The following is a 16,321-nucleotide window of genomic DNA, read 5'->3' as shown; positions in this document are numbered from 1 at the left end:
ATAGTACTGGAAGTCCCAGTCAGAGCTGGAACAAGACAAGGATGCTAACTCTCAACACTTCTATTCAACATAGTACTGGAAGTCCCAGTCAGAGCAATCAGACAAGAGCAACACATCAAGGGCATCCAAATGGGTAAAGAGGAAGTCAAGGTGTCACTGTTTGCTGACGATACAATCGTTTACCTTGAAAACCCTAAAGGCTCCTCCAAAAAGCTCCTAGAACTGATAAACTAATTCAGCAAAGCTTCAGGATACAAAATTAATGTACACAAATCAGTAGCCCTGCCATTATCAGTAGCCTAACAGCTACCAAGCTGAAAATAAAATCAAGAATTCAACCCCTTTTACAATAGCTGCAAAAGAAAAAAAAATACTTAGAAATATACCTAACCAAGGAGGTGACAGATCTCTACAAGGAAAACTACAAAACACTGCTTAAAGAAATCACAGATCACACAAACAAATGGAAACACATCCTATGCTTATAGATGAGTAGAATCAATATTGTGAAAATGGCCATACTGCCAAAAGCAGTCTACAAATTCAATGTAATTCCCTTCAAATACCACCATCATTATTCATAGAACTAGAAAAAACAATCCTAAAATTCATATGGAACCAAGAAAGAGCCCACATAGCCAAAGCAAGACTAAGCAAAAAGAACAAATCTGGGGGCATCACATTTCCCAACTTCAAACTATAGTACAAGGCCATAGTTACCAAAACAGCATAATGCTGGTATAAAAATAGGCACATAGGCCAATGCAACAGAATAGAGAGCCTAGAAATAAACCCAAATACTTACAGCCCACTGATCTCTGACAAAGCAAACAAAAACATACAGTGGGGAAAGGACATCCTATTCAACAAATGGTACTGGGATAATTGGCAAGCCACATGTAGAATGAAACTGGATCCTCATATCTCACCTTATACAAAAATCAACTTAAGATGGATTAAGGACTTATACCTAAGATCCGAAACTATAAAAATTCTAGAAGACAACATTGGAAAAACACCTCTAGACACTGGCTTAAGCAAGGATTTCATGACCAAGAACCCAAAAGCAAATGCAATAAAAACAGATAAATAGCTGGGACCTAATTGAACTAAAGAGCTTTTGCACAGCAAAAGGAACAGTCAGCAGAGTAAACAGACAACCCACAGAGTGAGAGAAAATCTTCACAATCTATACATGTGACAAAGGACTAATATCCAGAATCAACAATGAACTCAAACAAATCAGTAAGAAAAAAACAAACAATCCCATAAAAAAGTGGGCTAAGGACATGAAGGGACAATTTTCAAAAGAAGATATACAAATGGCCAACAAACATGAAAAAATGCTCAACATCCCTAATGATCAGGGAAATGCAAATCAAAACCACAATGTGATACCACCTTACTCCTGCAAGAATGGCCATAATCAAAAAATTTAAAAAATAATAGATTTGGCAGGGATGTGGTGAAAAGGAAACACTTTTACACTGCTGGTGAGAATGTAAACTAGTATAACTACTATGGAAAGCAGTGTGGAGATTCCTTAAATAACTAAAAGTAGAACTACCATTTGATCCAGCAATCCCACTACTGGGTATCTACCCAGATGAAAAGAAGTCATTATACGAAAAAAAATACTTGCCCATGCATGTTTGCAGCAGCACAGTTCGCAATTGCAAAAATATGGAACCAGCCCAAATGCCCATCAATCAACAAGTGAATAAAGAAACTGTGGTAAATATATACCATGGAACACTACTCAGCCATAAAAAAAGGAATGAAATAATGGCATTCACAGCAATTTGGATGGAATTGCAGACCATTATTCTAAGTGAAGTAACTCAGGAATGGAAAACCAGACACTGTATGTTCTCACTTATAAGTGGGAGTTTGCTGTGAGGATGCAAAGGCGTAAGAATGATACAATGGACTTTGGGGACTCAGAGGAAAGGGTGGGAGGTGGGTGAGGGATAAAAGACTACAAATAGGATACAGTGAATACTGCTCAGGTGATGGGTGCACCAAAATCTCAGAAATCACCACTAAAGAACTTATTCATGTAACCAACCACCACCTGTTCCCCCAAAAACCTATGGAAATAAAAAACAAAAATAAAATTAAAAAATAAAAACAGGAGAAAAAATAAGTAAAGATCTTGAAAAATAAAATAAACTACTATCCTCCAAAGTAAGAAAGAAAATTATTCTGAATTTATAGGTGGGGGGAATTAGTTTTTAAATGGTACAATGTGCAGATCATTGGACTGACGACATCAACTAAGCTTCAGTAAATGATGAAAACTTACAAATCCTCATTGTTTGACACACAGAAAGATCCAACCTCAGATTGCATCCTCTGAAATCTTACGTTGCTGTGGTTGCCTGGCTCATTTTTAAACAACTGCACTTTTTAAAGCAGTAAGGGATGACAACTAAAATAAATTTGCAAATCCTAAATTTACCATTTCTTGGGAGGAAATAATGTACATTAGCAGAAGAGTAGCCAAATTAAAAGACTGAGAGTCCAAATGTGTTAGCATGAAGATGTTGATGAACTTTTTCACTCCTTTTCTAAGAGTTATAGAGCATTATGTTGCGGTCAGCTGACATGTTATCTCTGGAACCACCGTACTGGATATGTGCACAAAAGGAGGTCCATTGGGGAGCCTACTGAAGTGGTTTACTTACTTTATAACTAAGAAAAATTTAACAAAAAATTAACTGAAAGGGCTAAGGGGGTCATTCCCTTATGCTACTAATGTAGCTTAAACATCAACATTTTAATTTATTGTTATAACAGAGATCTTTTGAAATAGAACACACATAGATTTTTAGAAGAACTAGCTAACAGTCTTAACTAGAAACTGAAGAAGTAAACGGATAATGTTACGAGGTCTCTCAAAGACTTTAAATATGTGAAGACTAACCTAGACCTGTGGGCAGTGTGGAGGTGAAGTTATCTTGTGAAAATATATCACATCAGGCATGTACTGAGAATATAAGGTCTGTTTTAGAAATATCTTTATAATCATAGAAATGAAGCACAGAATATAATAGAACAACCAAAAAAGATAAGTCCTGTTAGAAATGTTAAAAGCAGACTCGGGCCGGGTGCGGTGGCTCACACCTGTAATCCCAGCCCTTTGGGAGGCCAAAGTGGGCAGATCACGAGGTCAGGAGTTTGAGACCAGCCTGACCAACAAGGTGAAACGCCGTCTCTACTGAAAATACAAAAATTAGCCAGGCATGGTGACGCGCACTTGTGATCCCAGCTACTTGGGAGGCTGAGGCATGAGAATTGCTTCAACCCAGGAGGCGGAGGTTGCAGTGAGCAGAGATCGCACCATTGCACTCCAGCCTGGGTGACAGAGCAAGACTCCATCTCAAAAAAAAAAAGCAGACTCATTAGTACACCAGCCTAATTAACCAATTAGATTACTGTAAATTACAAAAGTAATTTTACATATATTTTATCATGAAAACTCCCTTTCTGAGTTGAATTAATATAATAGTGAGGGACATTCTTCTCCAGACATCCCTTCATCAGACACACACACAAAATTACTATTAAATTAAAATTCATTAAACCCTATCTAAAAAGGATTGTCTATTGGGATGCTCCACTGCATATTTTAAGATGCCCAACATGTTGCAATTTACCCTGTGTGATGGGTAAGGGTGGAGGCCATGAGACATGCCTCTTACTATAGGTGGCAGGCTTGCCCTGCAGTCAAATAATTCTGAGCCTGTTTTTAACGTGAGTAATGGCATTAAAAACTACAAGTTTGAGTTGTACTAAGTTTGAAACTTTCTAGAGCATATTTTGCATTCAAGTTTTAAAATCTGATTGAAATGTACTATTATGCAAATAAGCTATAATTTTTTTAAATTTCATCCTTTTAAATAGTAACCTAAGGCAAATTTAAGTACTATGATTCTAAAAATGCTAATTCACCCTTGTAAAAGATCTCTGAAAAATAAAAATTTATGCCAGTTGAGAAGGTAACTAGTTGCCTCCATGAGTAAAGGTAGTCTAGTTTAGACAAAAAACGAGGAAAAACTAGAATCCACAAAAATGATAGTATATATTCAAGTAGTAGATTAAGATCTGTTTATAATTGCTACAAATTTGATGTTGTAGCTTTATGAATAGAACTGTGGGCCTAAACTACAAACAAGAATGATTACACAAAATAAATCACATTGTAAAAAATAATTTAAATTAATATAGGAATATTTGATTCAATATATCAGTTACAATTATTATTCGAACTAATGCAACTTCAATTCCACAGATGACTAATAATTATTCTTTTTATCACAAGTATATTAAATTTTTCTAGACATATAGTACTTTTTAAGCCTATCAGAAAAGCTAAAGCATTTGTCATTATCTTGTAATCAGTGTACACTAATTATTATGTCCTGAATCTACCCATTCAATACTTAGATCATTTGTCCAGGCCTTAACACTACTGTCCAATAGAACTGTCTGAGATGGAAATGTTCTGTATCTGTACTGTCCAATATGATAACATGTGGCTATTGAACACTTAAATGTGGGTAGTGCAACTGAAGAACTAATTTTTTTATTTTATTTAATTATTCAGTCACATATGACTAGTGGCTACCATAGTAAACATCACAGCTTAGAGGGTTCAACAAGTAGGACCAAATGTCTTGTTATCATAGGTCTAACTGTGTGTAGTTGGCTTCTTGATCTGCGTAAGCAATGATATTCACAAATGCTTACAAGAATAGTATGCCAAAAAGTCTTTTGCCCTGTGGTTTCATCTTCACTCAAAAATATTATTAAATCTATGCCAGCAAACATCTACTACAGCATTCAGACAACTTCAAACAAAAAAATACAATATGAAAAGATTTTTATTAGTGTTTGTATGTCAGTACAACTATACTGATTAATACTGATTAATGAGCCTGGTGGCCTGTGTCAATCTGTCTAATGTTAGCTCTAGAACAAGTAGAACTCAAACTATGAAATAACCACTGCTAAAAAAGTTTTTGTCTATTACCTAACATAACACAAGAATACCAATTACTACATAGTTTTCAGCTCCATTGGTTAAACACTGCAAAGGCTTGTCAAACCATTTTACCTGACAGACATATTTGTTCTTCCATTTGCTCAGCACACAGTGACTGTTTTGCATCAGCTCCTGAAGTACAACAGAAAAAGAGAGAGCATAGTTGGCTATACACATTGTCATTATCAGTTAAAGTGCCTCTGATTTGCAAGCAAAAAAAGATCAACATGCCACACAAAGATGCAACTGTTTTGGAACTCATCACTGGACAAAAGCAAAGCTATCATCACCATGAGAGTTGATCCTTTATGAAAATTAAAGCTGTTGAAAGATGTTTTAAAAACAGATTTGTTTGTTGCCATTTTTGAAACTTTTTGAAAGATACCTCCAACTCTTTGAGTGAGTCTCGGAGTTTTTCTGGGCGTCTGTTTTTGAGCGTCCAAGGATAATCTCGTGCTGGCAAATAAAACATGTACTACAGTTAGTTAAACAAGATTTAAAAAGGAAATTCTGCTTAGCAGTGCGCCTTAGGAAGATTAAAATAAAACACCTCTATAATTGAGAGGAAGTGGGCTTCATTTCCATCATCAAATGACAGCCTTTTGAAAGGCTTTGTCATAGGAACAGGATTTTTACCACAAAACAATCTCCCTAATCATAATTTTACGATGACAACCAACAAGGCTTGGAGAATCCCAGGGAAAGTTTGCTAGGCTTGTGAATCAAGTAATTCATGGTAAATGATGTACTCTTTGCTAACTTTTTCATGTAAATAATTAAATGTTGAATCCAAAAGAAATTCTAAATTCTACAAGTAACCTACTCAGACCTAAAAAAAAAAAAAAAAAATTATCATGAGTAAATGAATATAATGAGCAAAGAAATAAAATAAAATGAAAAGAAATAAAAAATAAAACTGTACATAAAAATATATGAAGTTAGGCATTAAAGCTCCACATTTTAAAACTATGGAAAAATCTGAGGGAAATCCAAGTTTTAACAAATTAGGCCCTAATAGTGCTCTTTTTAATTTAAAACAGTTCTCTTTAAAGTATACACCACAATTGAATAATGATAAGCCTTTGTTTTGCTTTAAATAAATTTAATTGAAAGATAAAATTATTTAGTAGAGTCATCATGTTAGCCTAAAATAAATTAAAAATAGTTCTGCTTAAAATAATTTAAAAATGTTAAACTCATATCTATTTTATCAGAAAAATGAATTCATCTTTGGATTCTCCTCATTAATAATTCCAAACAAGAGTTACATGTGTATTTGTGCTTATGTGTGTGTTGCATGTACATATACATATGTAGTATACATAGATACTTAAATTTGAGAGTAGACTTGCTATATATCTTATTTCAGCAAATGAATTTGGGTCTCTAAACAATTTTGATGTAGAACGTATGTGCAAATTTTTAAATCTGTGTTGCAGCTACTAATACATTATTTTTTAAATTAAATGTCAGTTCAACCATTTAAAAAACAAGAGAACAAATGGGATTTTCAGCTCTAGCTATAATCCAAAAAAATCTTAATGTATATTTAATTTATGTCATGAAAACCATATTACATTGTCGTCATAATATATATAACATATACTGGAGATCAGAAAAGACTAGAGTGAATAAAATGCTAATACTGATATTACAAATATTATTTTCTTAAAAATGGGTAAGACATGTTAACAATTTAGGCAAAGTATGAATAATTAAATGTTACTATCAGAATTTAAGCTTGGTATAATTATCTTAAATATACTAACATATAGTTCATTATGAAAGTTTATGCTTATATAAACATACATTTTATCAAAACTGAATAGAGATTTCAATGGTCTAAATTAGAAAGGCCTGACAAATACAATTGTTACTCATATGTTTATATTTCTAAGTAATGGGAATTTAAGAAATTTGGAGGGAATAATGTTTCCTCTTTGTTCCAGATGAATATTTTATAATACTGAACTTTCCAGTTTTATAATAATTCCAAAAAATATAAAGTAAGCTTACACTCTGCCAGCTTCTGCTTTTCTTCTAAGTTACCATGCTCTGTCGCTGATATTGTAGCAGAAGGGACAGAAAGAAAAAAACAAAAGTAGAATTTATTTTTATTATAATGCCTTACATTTTAATATGTACACGTATAATGTATTATTAACATTACATGCATTATTGAGATTAATAAATTATGCTTAGATTCTAAAAAGACAGTTGAAAAAAAGGCCATAATTTGGATGTTTTCATTTCATAGAGATATTTCCTAAATTTGCAGTGAAAGGGCACAACAGCTGGACCAATATCCTGAGCTTCCAATCTCATCAGATAGGAAAGAGAACTGCAACAGAGCCCAGAACAGAAGCTGCTTCAGTCTGTCATCAGAACCATGAAGTCAGCCTATTAACCACTAAGCTAAGCACACAGGATGCTCACACAAGCCCACTTCAACGGAGACCAAAACAGGAAGTAACTCTAGCTAGAAAGACCTTTTGGCCCATCATAAAACTTCTGGGATTAACAGGATTAATCAGATAAAGAAAATTGATCATTCACTCAGAAATGCCTATTTCAGATATCAGGTGAGGATCCAGGAGGCCAGCATCAGTAGGACCCATGCATTAACAATGCCCTCTACTGGGACACTGATAAATAAACGTGAATAGACTGCCCTGTTATCAGCCTGATCAGCAGGAAAATGAAAATTTTCATGTCCTTCTACAGCATTTTTTCGATACTACTTTATTTTATATAGAACAGATAGATATCAACCTCAGCATTTTTCTAAAGAATTGAAGGGACTTTTCTTAAAATTCTAGAATTTATCTAAAGCTCATAAGAAGAGCGTTTTTAATGGTCAGTATTTCATGGTTTAGAATATTTAGTTAATAAAAATTAATTGCACAGAATAGGTACTTTACCTGGTGGATCTTTCTTGTCATAATACTGGTAAATCCCAATGTTTCTATCTATAGAAAGGAAGAAATAACATTAAATTATGATTAAAAAGTCCCCGAGAATAAGAAGCCAAGCCATACTATATTAGGGGAAGGGTAGGGAAAAAAGCAGAAACAGTCTCCTTATGTTACTAGAAATAAAATGGCTCAAAAGCATCTGGAGATGAGTTCATGTATTCTAGGGATATGCAGAAACTGGAAAGTTTATCAATCTAATGAGAAAAGATTTACACAAAACTAGAATGGCATGAGAAAAAGATTAGTAAAGAACTGAAATCAAGAAAGACCAAGTTTTCTCTTTCACACATCCTCTGATATTTTTCACAGGGCGCTACCAAAAGGAACTGCCACTAAGCAATGCCAAATGAAATCAGTGGATGGAAGAAAATGCCCTGTTGGATTCTGAGCTGTGGTTTTCTTTTCTCCAATTTAGCTCAAGAGTCTAGTTCTTATCCTATGGCATTTGGGAGAAATCCACAGAAGAGAAAGGGAAGATTAGAGGAAGGTTTGGATAAATTATTATCTGAAACTTGTTTAGGCAGGGAAAACCCCTTCTAAACCTAAATTCGGACACTTTGCTGGCGCTACCTAAGAAGCAAAGTTGGGCTTCCCAGATGTCAAGATTCATTTAACCAAGGAATTATTCCAATTTAAATATAAGATAACAAAATAATTTTGTCCATTTTCTTCATATCTATGAATAATAAAATATTTCTTTCATTGAAGGAACATTTGTTTTCTTTCATACAAAATAATTCTCAGTTACTAACATAAGGATAAAGAGTATAGGTGGAAGCAGTACAGGCTGCCCCCTAGTGACTGACTGCTCCAGACTTTCTGAAACTGAATGATAAAACTTCAAAAAAAAGTATTACTGCTATAATTAACTTTTCAAATATAGTCTTTCAAAATAGTCAATTGCGTGTACTTGTTAAAGCTCTATTTTATTCATCATGCCATTAGTAGAGGCATACAATTTTAAAGAATGCAGTTGATGTCTACTGGTTAGACTGAATATATCTAATAAGGATTTATTGTGAAAAATCATGAGTAGGAATTCTTGGATACTGATATTTTAATTGTTGTCCTGGATGGTGATTTTATGGGTGTTTTCACATTCTGATGGTTCACAACATAATCTTATGATCTTTACACTTTTCAGTACATACATTATACTTAATAAAAAGGCTATTTTAAAATCTAAGAACCATAGGCACTACATATGCAGACAATATCTCTATTAAAATATTCCACCCTATAATTATACCCATCATTCCATACATCCAAATATATGCCACAAGTTCTAGAATATAACTATGAAGATCATAAAGAATCCTGAATTATTTGCACAAGTCTGACCTACTGCATCTGGCCCAGAGTGGGATTGTCAAAACGCAAGCAGAATAAGGAGAGCATCCAGTTAAGAAAACCTGCCCTACAATGGGTGCCAGAGCTGGATGAGGAAGGTGTCCATTCAGAGAGTCAGCCTGACACAGTGTGTTGGAACTCCAGCAGGGTAAGAACATTCTCATGAAGCAACGGCCTGGTGTGGGTATTAGAGGCTAAACAAGGTAAGGAGAACATTTACATATGGGGGCAGCCCAACATGGTATATCAAATCCACATGGGGTGAGAAGGGTATCCATACAGGGGAGGGAGCAGCCACAGAGATAGTGGATTGACTGCGAACAGGGTGACTGATTAAGTAAATAAATAAAAAATAGGGGAGCTCCAGGTTTCCCATTGTCTGAGAAGAAAAATACAAATATGGAAAGGGAGAAAATTAGAATGAACCCTATGGTGGTAGATAGGAATGAGATGTACCAGTGTGAACTCATGGTTTCAATATAGAGAGATAGATAGATATAGAAATAAATGTGGATGTAAATATGTGTGTATACATACACACATACATTCTGCAAGCTCTGTCCACTAAGAGGGCCTGGGAGCAGCAATACTCCAATAATGAGTGCACCTAAAGCAGAACTCGGCTTCTAGACACCCTTACCCTCTAAAAGGAATAAAGCTCCTTAGAGAAGTGACCGATTCCTAGGCTAGGAAGAGGAAATTACAACATGAGTCTGGAACATTTGTTGTACCAGAAAGAATTAAAGTGCTCCAATTTTGACAGGGACATGTCAAAAAGACACAGAAGCCAGCCTGAAGAGGGTCCCTCTGGCCACATCAGGGACAATTTAAACATCAAAATAAATAATGAAATAAAATAAAATAATGATATGACTATATTATTACAACTGCATAAAGTGGAAAACTTGAATCCACAGAGATAAAATAAATTGATCATATATAATAATATATTTAAAGTGTGATGAGGAACAGAATATTTACATAATTTCAAGGTACTTCCCTATGAAATACTTATCACAAAGAAAAAAGTAACTTCGCAGTGGAGAAGCCTTGCAGACACTATCTTATCAGGTAATCATGAATATCGTCAGGAAAGGGACAAATTGAAATTATGCACCACCTGATAGGATGCACTGAAATGTATAACCTGAATCTAATTGTGAGGAAATTTCAAATACAACCAAATTTAGGATCATCCTACACAATAACTGGCCTAATATCTTCAAAAATGTTAAGGTCATGAAAGTTTAAAAAAAAAAAAAAAGAGAAGAAGGATGAAGGATAACCCAGAATGAAGGATACTAAAGAAACACGGTAACAATGCAATGTGTCACTGTAACAAAATCCTTTTCCTAAAAAAAGAACAATGATGGGACAATTGGTGAACTGGTCCATTTAGACTGAAGTACATCATTATTAATTTCCTGATTTCAATGGCTATACAGTAATGCAGGACAAAATCCTTTTTGTAGGACATATACATGAATGTATTTGGGGTGATAAAGCATCAGGCTACAACTCTCAAATGGTTCAAGAAAAAAAATTCTCTGTACTGACAATTTTTCTGTAAGTTTGTGATTATTTCAAACATTTTAAAAATAAACATCGAGCATAATGACAGCACATTAACAGGGTTACTAATTTAGTCTAGATAGCAGGAAAGGCTTCTCTAAATGACTTAACAAAGCTGAGCCCTAAAGAAGTAGGATTCACAAAAGGTTAAACAGAAGAATGTCCCAATAGAGAGAACGGGTAGGCCCTGCAAAAATGCAGTTGGGGTTGAAGACTATTCCCATGGGGCTACTGTGCACCACTGTGTGATTCTTCTCTAAAAACCATTCACTGACTCAGAATAGAAGGAACAGGGACAGAAAACTTGAGGACACACGGAGGGGTAGGGAAGGCATTTGCTGGGCATGAACAGAAGACGAGGGGTAAAAGGGGATCAAGATGGAATAGCTCAGACTTCCAACTATGGGGTCCAAGATGGGTAGGAAGATAAGTGAAGAAGTCCCAATGGACTAGGAGAATGTCAAGCGATTAAAAGACTGACCATCTTGAAGAAGCATAAAACCTAGATATATGAGAATAAGGGAAAAAGATGAAAAATGGGGAATTATGATTAGAAAAGAAAACATTTCAATTAAAGATTTCCACCAGCAGTAAAATAAGTTCACTTTGGGATTTCTTTTTTCTATTTTCTGAGATTTCTTTACACTTTTGAATTTTGAATTTTTTCTGCAACGTATTTTTAATTTCCAAAAGATTTGTATAATTTCAAATGTTTTCTGAAGCTTCTGTTTTTGTTTCTTGCTTCATGGATTTAGTATTTTTCCTTAGGTCTCTGTTGTACTTTTTTCCCCTCTTCCTACATTATCTCTGTTTCTTCAGAGATCCATTCACCTATTCATTTTGTTTTATTTCCTGTTGAAGATATTCCTCAAATATCTGGTGATCCTTAGTTCTCTGTTTGTATTTACAAGTGAGGCACTAAAAAACTGATTGGAAGCCCTGTGTAGACAAATAGAGCTTGCCAACTGGTGAGCTTCACTGATCAGGCAAGGACCAGGGTATTTCACCAAAGAATTCCCTCAAACATCTATGTACAAAGGTCTTCTTTCTAGGGTCATTCAGTCATTCCAGAGAGGAATACCTCAAGCCCCTTCTTTCTTGGAAAGTGTACAAATAGGTATGACATTCTCAGAACCAAGTGGGATTAAGAAGACCTCACCCATAAGTATGTAGGCTTCCTTCCATTTCATGCCTGTTTTCTGTTCAGCAGGTCTTCCACTGCCCCTGGTGTTCCCAACTTTAGAGCCTCCTTAATTAAATATTTCCACAGCATGAAAGGTATCTCACAAGTTCTTCTGCAAACTTTCACGTCCCTTTACTGTTGCTCTCATGATACATACGATCTTCTACAATATCTGGCACCTCAAATTTCTGTATCTTTCCAGAATTTTGAGTCATAAATTGGCTGTCACCGGAACTCTCCTCTGCAGGCAATTTATATTCAGGTTTTACAGCTCTGCTAATTCCTCTTTCCCTCCCATCTTCCAAAATTTGTCCAATTTCAGTTGTCCCCTCTCTCGAAAGGGTTTATGCTTTCTTTATTTGTATTCCTTTATTGGCATTTTAGAAGAGTTTTAGGAGGAAGCAAACGAATGTTAAATCTACTTTAACTGAAATTTCAATCTATTTACATTTTAAAGCAGATAAACTTGATGAAAATATCACAATCATCCTTAATTCTATATTTGATATGAAGAAACAATACTTTGTAAGGTAAACCATTTTCTTAATAATGATGCTTAAGTGATATAAATAATATTCTTCTCCTAAATACAAGTGTTACTTTGTATAATTAAAGATTTTTTAAAAGATATTTCTTATAAAGTATACTACATCCTATGTTAATAAGCATTATTAAAACACACATATTATTCTCCCCCCGAAAAATGTGAAAAACAAAGAACATGAAAATAATTGTACATCTTAGCTATAAGTTTGAAATGTTATTTTAATATCAAATAGAAATGCCTTTACCATTAGCTATCCTGTACATATTTATGAATATAAATGTTAATATGAAGAATCCCAGAAAAAAAATTGAACATGTGTGTATCTTGAGAGAACAAACATTAAGCCAATAAGATTAATTTTCAAAACTGAAAACCTAACTCAAGCTATAAATATTAAGTTAGTAAGAGTAATTAAAAGGAATTATTTTCCATTAACCAGTTTTTCATTAAGAATAAAGAAAGAATGCAACTCCAGCTGGAGAATTCAGACTCTAACCTTTGCTAGTACTTATTTATAATGGTGTAACATATTTGAAAAATATTGAAATTAATCCAGAGCTCATTTACCCGCAATGTGTAAGGTATTCTTCAAAGACCACAGGTGCAGTTCAGTCAAGCAGAAAGACATCTGATGGCAGAAGGAATCTCTGTCCTGTTTAAAAAATAATTAAAAAGAAGTGCCAATTAATTATCTTCTATTGCCAATAAAACCAAGATACCTTAAAAATAGTAAAAAGAATCATTCGCCACAACTGTTATTTGAAATATGGTCCATTAGAATAAACATGCTCTAGTGTATCCTTGGTTAACCATCCAGAAATAAACTCTAGAAAGAGGAAAAATACACTCCTTTTCCTGGATTTAGTATGTCATCACATTGAGAAATGTGGTAAGAAGAATATATATAGTATTTAGGTTTTCAATAGCATATGTTTGGTTAAGGCTCTGAGTATATTTAGAATTATTTAGTATTTAAGCATTTTTTTTAAGTTTTATTTTTAAGGAAAGGAAACATCTGTTGGTAGTTATTAAGTACGAGCACATTTTGTGGTGCATCTTTGGTATATAAAGCAAATATTTACAATATCCTACATACAAACAGGCTAATTAAAGTGAAATTTGCAAGGTAAATGGTATATAGTTACTATTATAAGAAACATAATTACTTAAAAGTAAACTCTGAAACCACATTAGCATTCAGCTTAGTATGTTAATCTGCATGTCATGATGGATCCAGATATTTTATTCTGTGGGGTTTTTTTTTTTTGAAAAAACAAGATGGTAATAACATACATCTTTATTCCCCCTAGCAGGGGCTAGGGATGGACACTATCAATACTTTTCTTTTTAATCAAATACTACCTCATCGATTTAGACTGATTGGGAGAAGGCTAGTCTGCATTAGAAAAAAGGTCAACATTTTACAAATGTTTGAAAGGAATTTATATAATTTTCAAATGTTTGCTTGGAAATACATATAGTACTACACTGTATTTATGTTATCCTACATATTAGAAATATATACAATAATTTAAACTATGGACATTTTATTTATAGAATCATGAAAGAAATGTTCTTTCCAGTAAACTTCTGAATGATGAAGTTTGAAAAATATTTTAAGACATTTTAATGGAGGAAAAATTCTTCAGCTTCTTTAACATTAGGAGTGACTAAAAATATTTCCCATAGTATCCATATGGTTGATAATCCAAAATAATTTCAGACATAGTACGAACTTCCTTGGCCTGCCCTTCATCCTTACATTTATGTGACCTCAATGCACTTACAATCAAGAAACAGATGCATGTTGAACTAATGCGATACAGTATGCTACGGACTGAAACAGCAGAGTGAAAAATGTGGCAGCACAGAAGAGGGGCCCAATCCTGACTGAACAGCTGGGCTGTGAGAAAGCTCAGAGAAGTTGTGAAATGTTAGTGGGTCCTCAAAGAAGGATAGGATTTCACCAGATGATGATGATGATGATGGTGATGATGATGATGATGATGGAGAAAAAGATGAGGAAGAAAATTATGGTGATAACAACAGACAACACTTACTTGTTCTGAATATTTTACATGTATTAACTTTCTTAATCCTCATAGCTACTCTTTGAGGTAGTACCATCAGTATTCCTATAATGAGGAAACTGAGGCACAGAGTGGTCACATAGCAAGCAGGTGGTGAAGGCTTTGGATCTACACAGACTAGCTCCAGAGTCTGTTTGCAACCACAGTATTCTACTGTATTGGGGTAGACAAAGTTATGGAAGGGAGTATATATAGTATATATAGCATGACCCGGTCGGGTGCAGTGGCTCATGCCTGTAATCCCAGCACTTTGGGAGGCCGAGGTGGATGGATCACGAGGTCGGGAGATCAAGACCAGCCTGGTCAACATGGCAAAACTCCGTCTCTACTAAAAATACAAAAAATTAGCCGGGCATGGTGGCAGGCGCCTGTAGTTCCAGCTACTGGGGAAGCTGAGGCAGGAGAATGGCGAGAACCCGGGAGGCGGAGCTTGCTGTGAGCTGAGATCGCGCCACTGCACTCCAGCCTGGGCAACAGAGAAAGACTCCATCTCAAAAAAAAAAAAAGAGATGGCATGACCCAAGGATGAAAGTAGATTAAGGTGCACAGTGGATAGTGATAGAAAGGTGAAGCTAGAAAGAGTAAGGAGGAAACAGGCTACAATAGTAAATTTTGGGTTGATCTGAATTTACTTTCTTCCATGCATTAAACGCCTTTAAAGGTAAGAGATGAAATAAGGAATCCCTCAATCCCCAGATCTGCCCTGCTGTGCCTAAATGCTGGCTGCCACTGTATACAGGTTTGGAGTTGGAAAGCTAGTGGACTGCATTACTAAGAGAAAGAATGCAGTTCATTATCAGCAAGCAGTAGAGAAAAAGGGATATTAAGCTAGTTACTAATTTTTCAGTTAAACTGAGTATTATCTTTCAGAGTTGTCACTTTGGAAGTGACTCTAGTGAGCCTACTATTACTGAAAATGTTTCCAATGCAGTGTTCTTTGGAATTGCTTTCAGTTAGTTTTATGAGGCTAATTTTAGAATTGTCATCTTACAGTTAAGCTTTTTTCTTAACTAAAATACTTACCGTATTAGAATATGTAAACTGCAGCCTTTTCATTTGGAAATGTGAGGTCTGGAATGTTTGTTTTAAAATATCAGTTAATGAATTAAATATTTATTTTTCATCTATTTAGCTTAATGTGTAGATTCTAGAATCTGCCTGCCTGTTTTCTTATTCTAATTTCTCAGCTTAGTAGCTAACTTGGACAAATTACCTAACTTCTCTATTTCTAAGAGTCCCCAGCTATAAAATGGGTATAATAAAGTACCTACATCAGGACTGCTTTCAGGATACACTTACTCAATTACCTTAACACTGCAGTTGCTGCTTGCTGTTACTCAGTATATCTATCACTATGCAAATTTGTATGGAAAAAAATAAAACAATAAATATGATCTCTGACCTTATGTGGTAATCTCACAGTATGAAATAAATAACTACTAAGTACAATAGGCGGTTTATGAAGGAAAAACATCCAGATGTGGAGAAGTTACTATACAAGAGAAGGTATTTGAATTAGGACATGCAAATGGGTTAATATTCCATTGCAAGTAAGAA

The 16,321-nt window shown here is 34.6% G+C and overlaps 1 protein-coding gene across 1 annotated transcript in view; it reads right to left on the bottom strand.

Annotated features, from left to right (window-relative positions):
* Window positions 1-16,321, bottom strand: part of WDPCP (WD repeat containing planar cell polarity effector) — a 500,366-nt gene that overhangs the window by 389,148 nt on the left and 94,897 nt on the right. Inside the window, exons 2-6 of the mRNA XM_011987298.1 lie at window positions 13,242-13,326; window positions 7,969-8,016; window positions 7,064-7,108; window positions 5,433-5,503; window positions 5,120-5,179 (exon numbers count right to left, since the gene is read on the bottom strand). Of these exons, the coding sequence (XP_011842688.1) occupies window positions 5,120-5,179; window positions 5,433-5,503; window positions 7,064-7,108; window positions 7,969-8,016; window positions 13,242-13,302 (285 nt within the window). The 5' untranslated portion in view covers window positions 13,303-13,326. The remainder of the gene's footprint in view (window positions 1-5,119; window positions 5,180-5,432; window positions 5,504-7,063; window positions 7,109-7,968; window positions 8,017-13,241; window positions 13,327-16,321) is intronic.

The sequence above is a fragment of the Mandrillus leucophaeus genome, unplaced genomic scaffold (genome assembly GCF_000951045.1).
Source record: "Mandrillus leucophaeus isolate KB7577 unplaced genomic scaffold, Mleu.le_1.0 Scaffold307, whole genome shotgun sequence".
Taxonomy (NCBI): Eukaryota; Metazoa; Chordata; class Mammalia; order Primates; family Cercopithecidae; genus Mandrillus; species Mandrillus leucophaeus.
The sequence above is the reverse complement of the archived record's forward strand: the minus strand, read 5'-3'. Positions and strand labels throughout refer to the sequence as shown.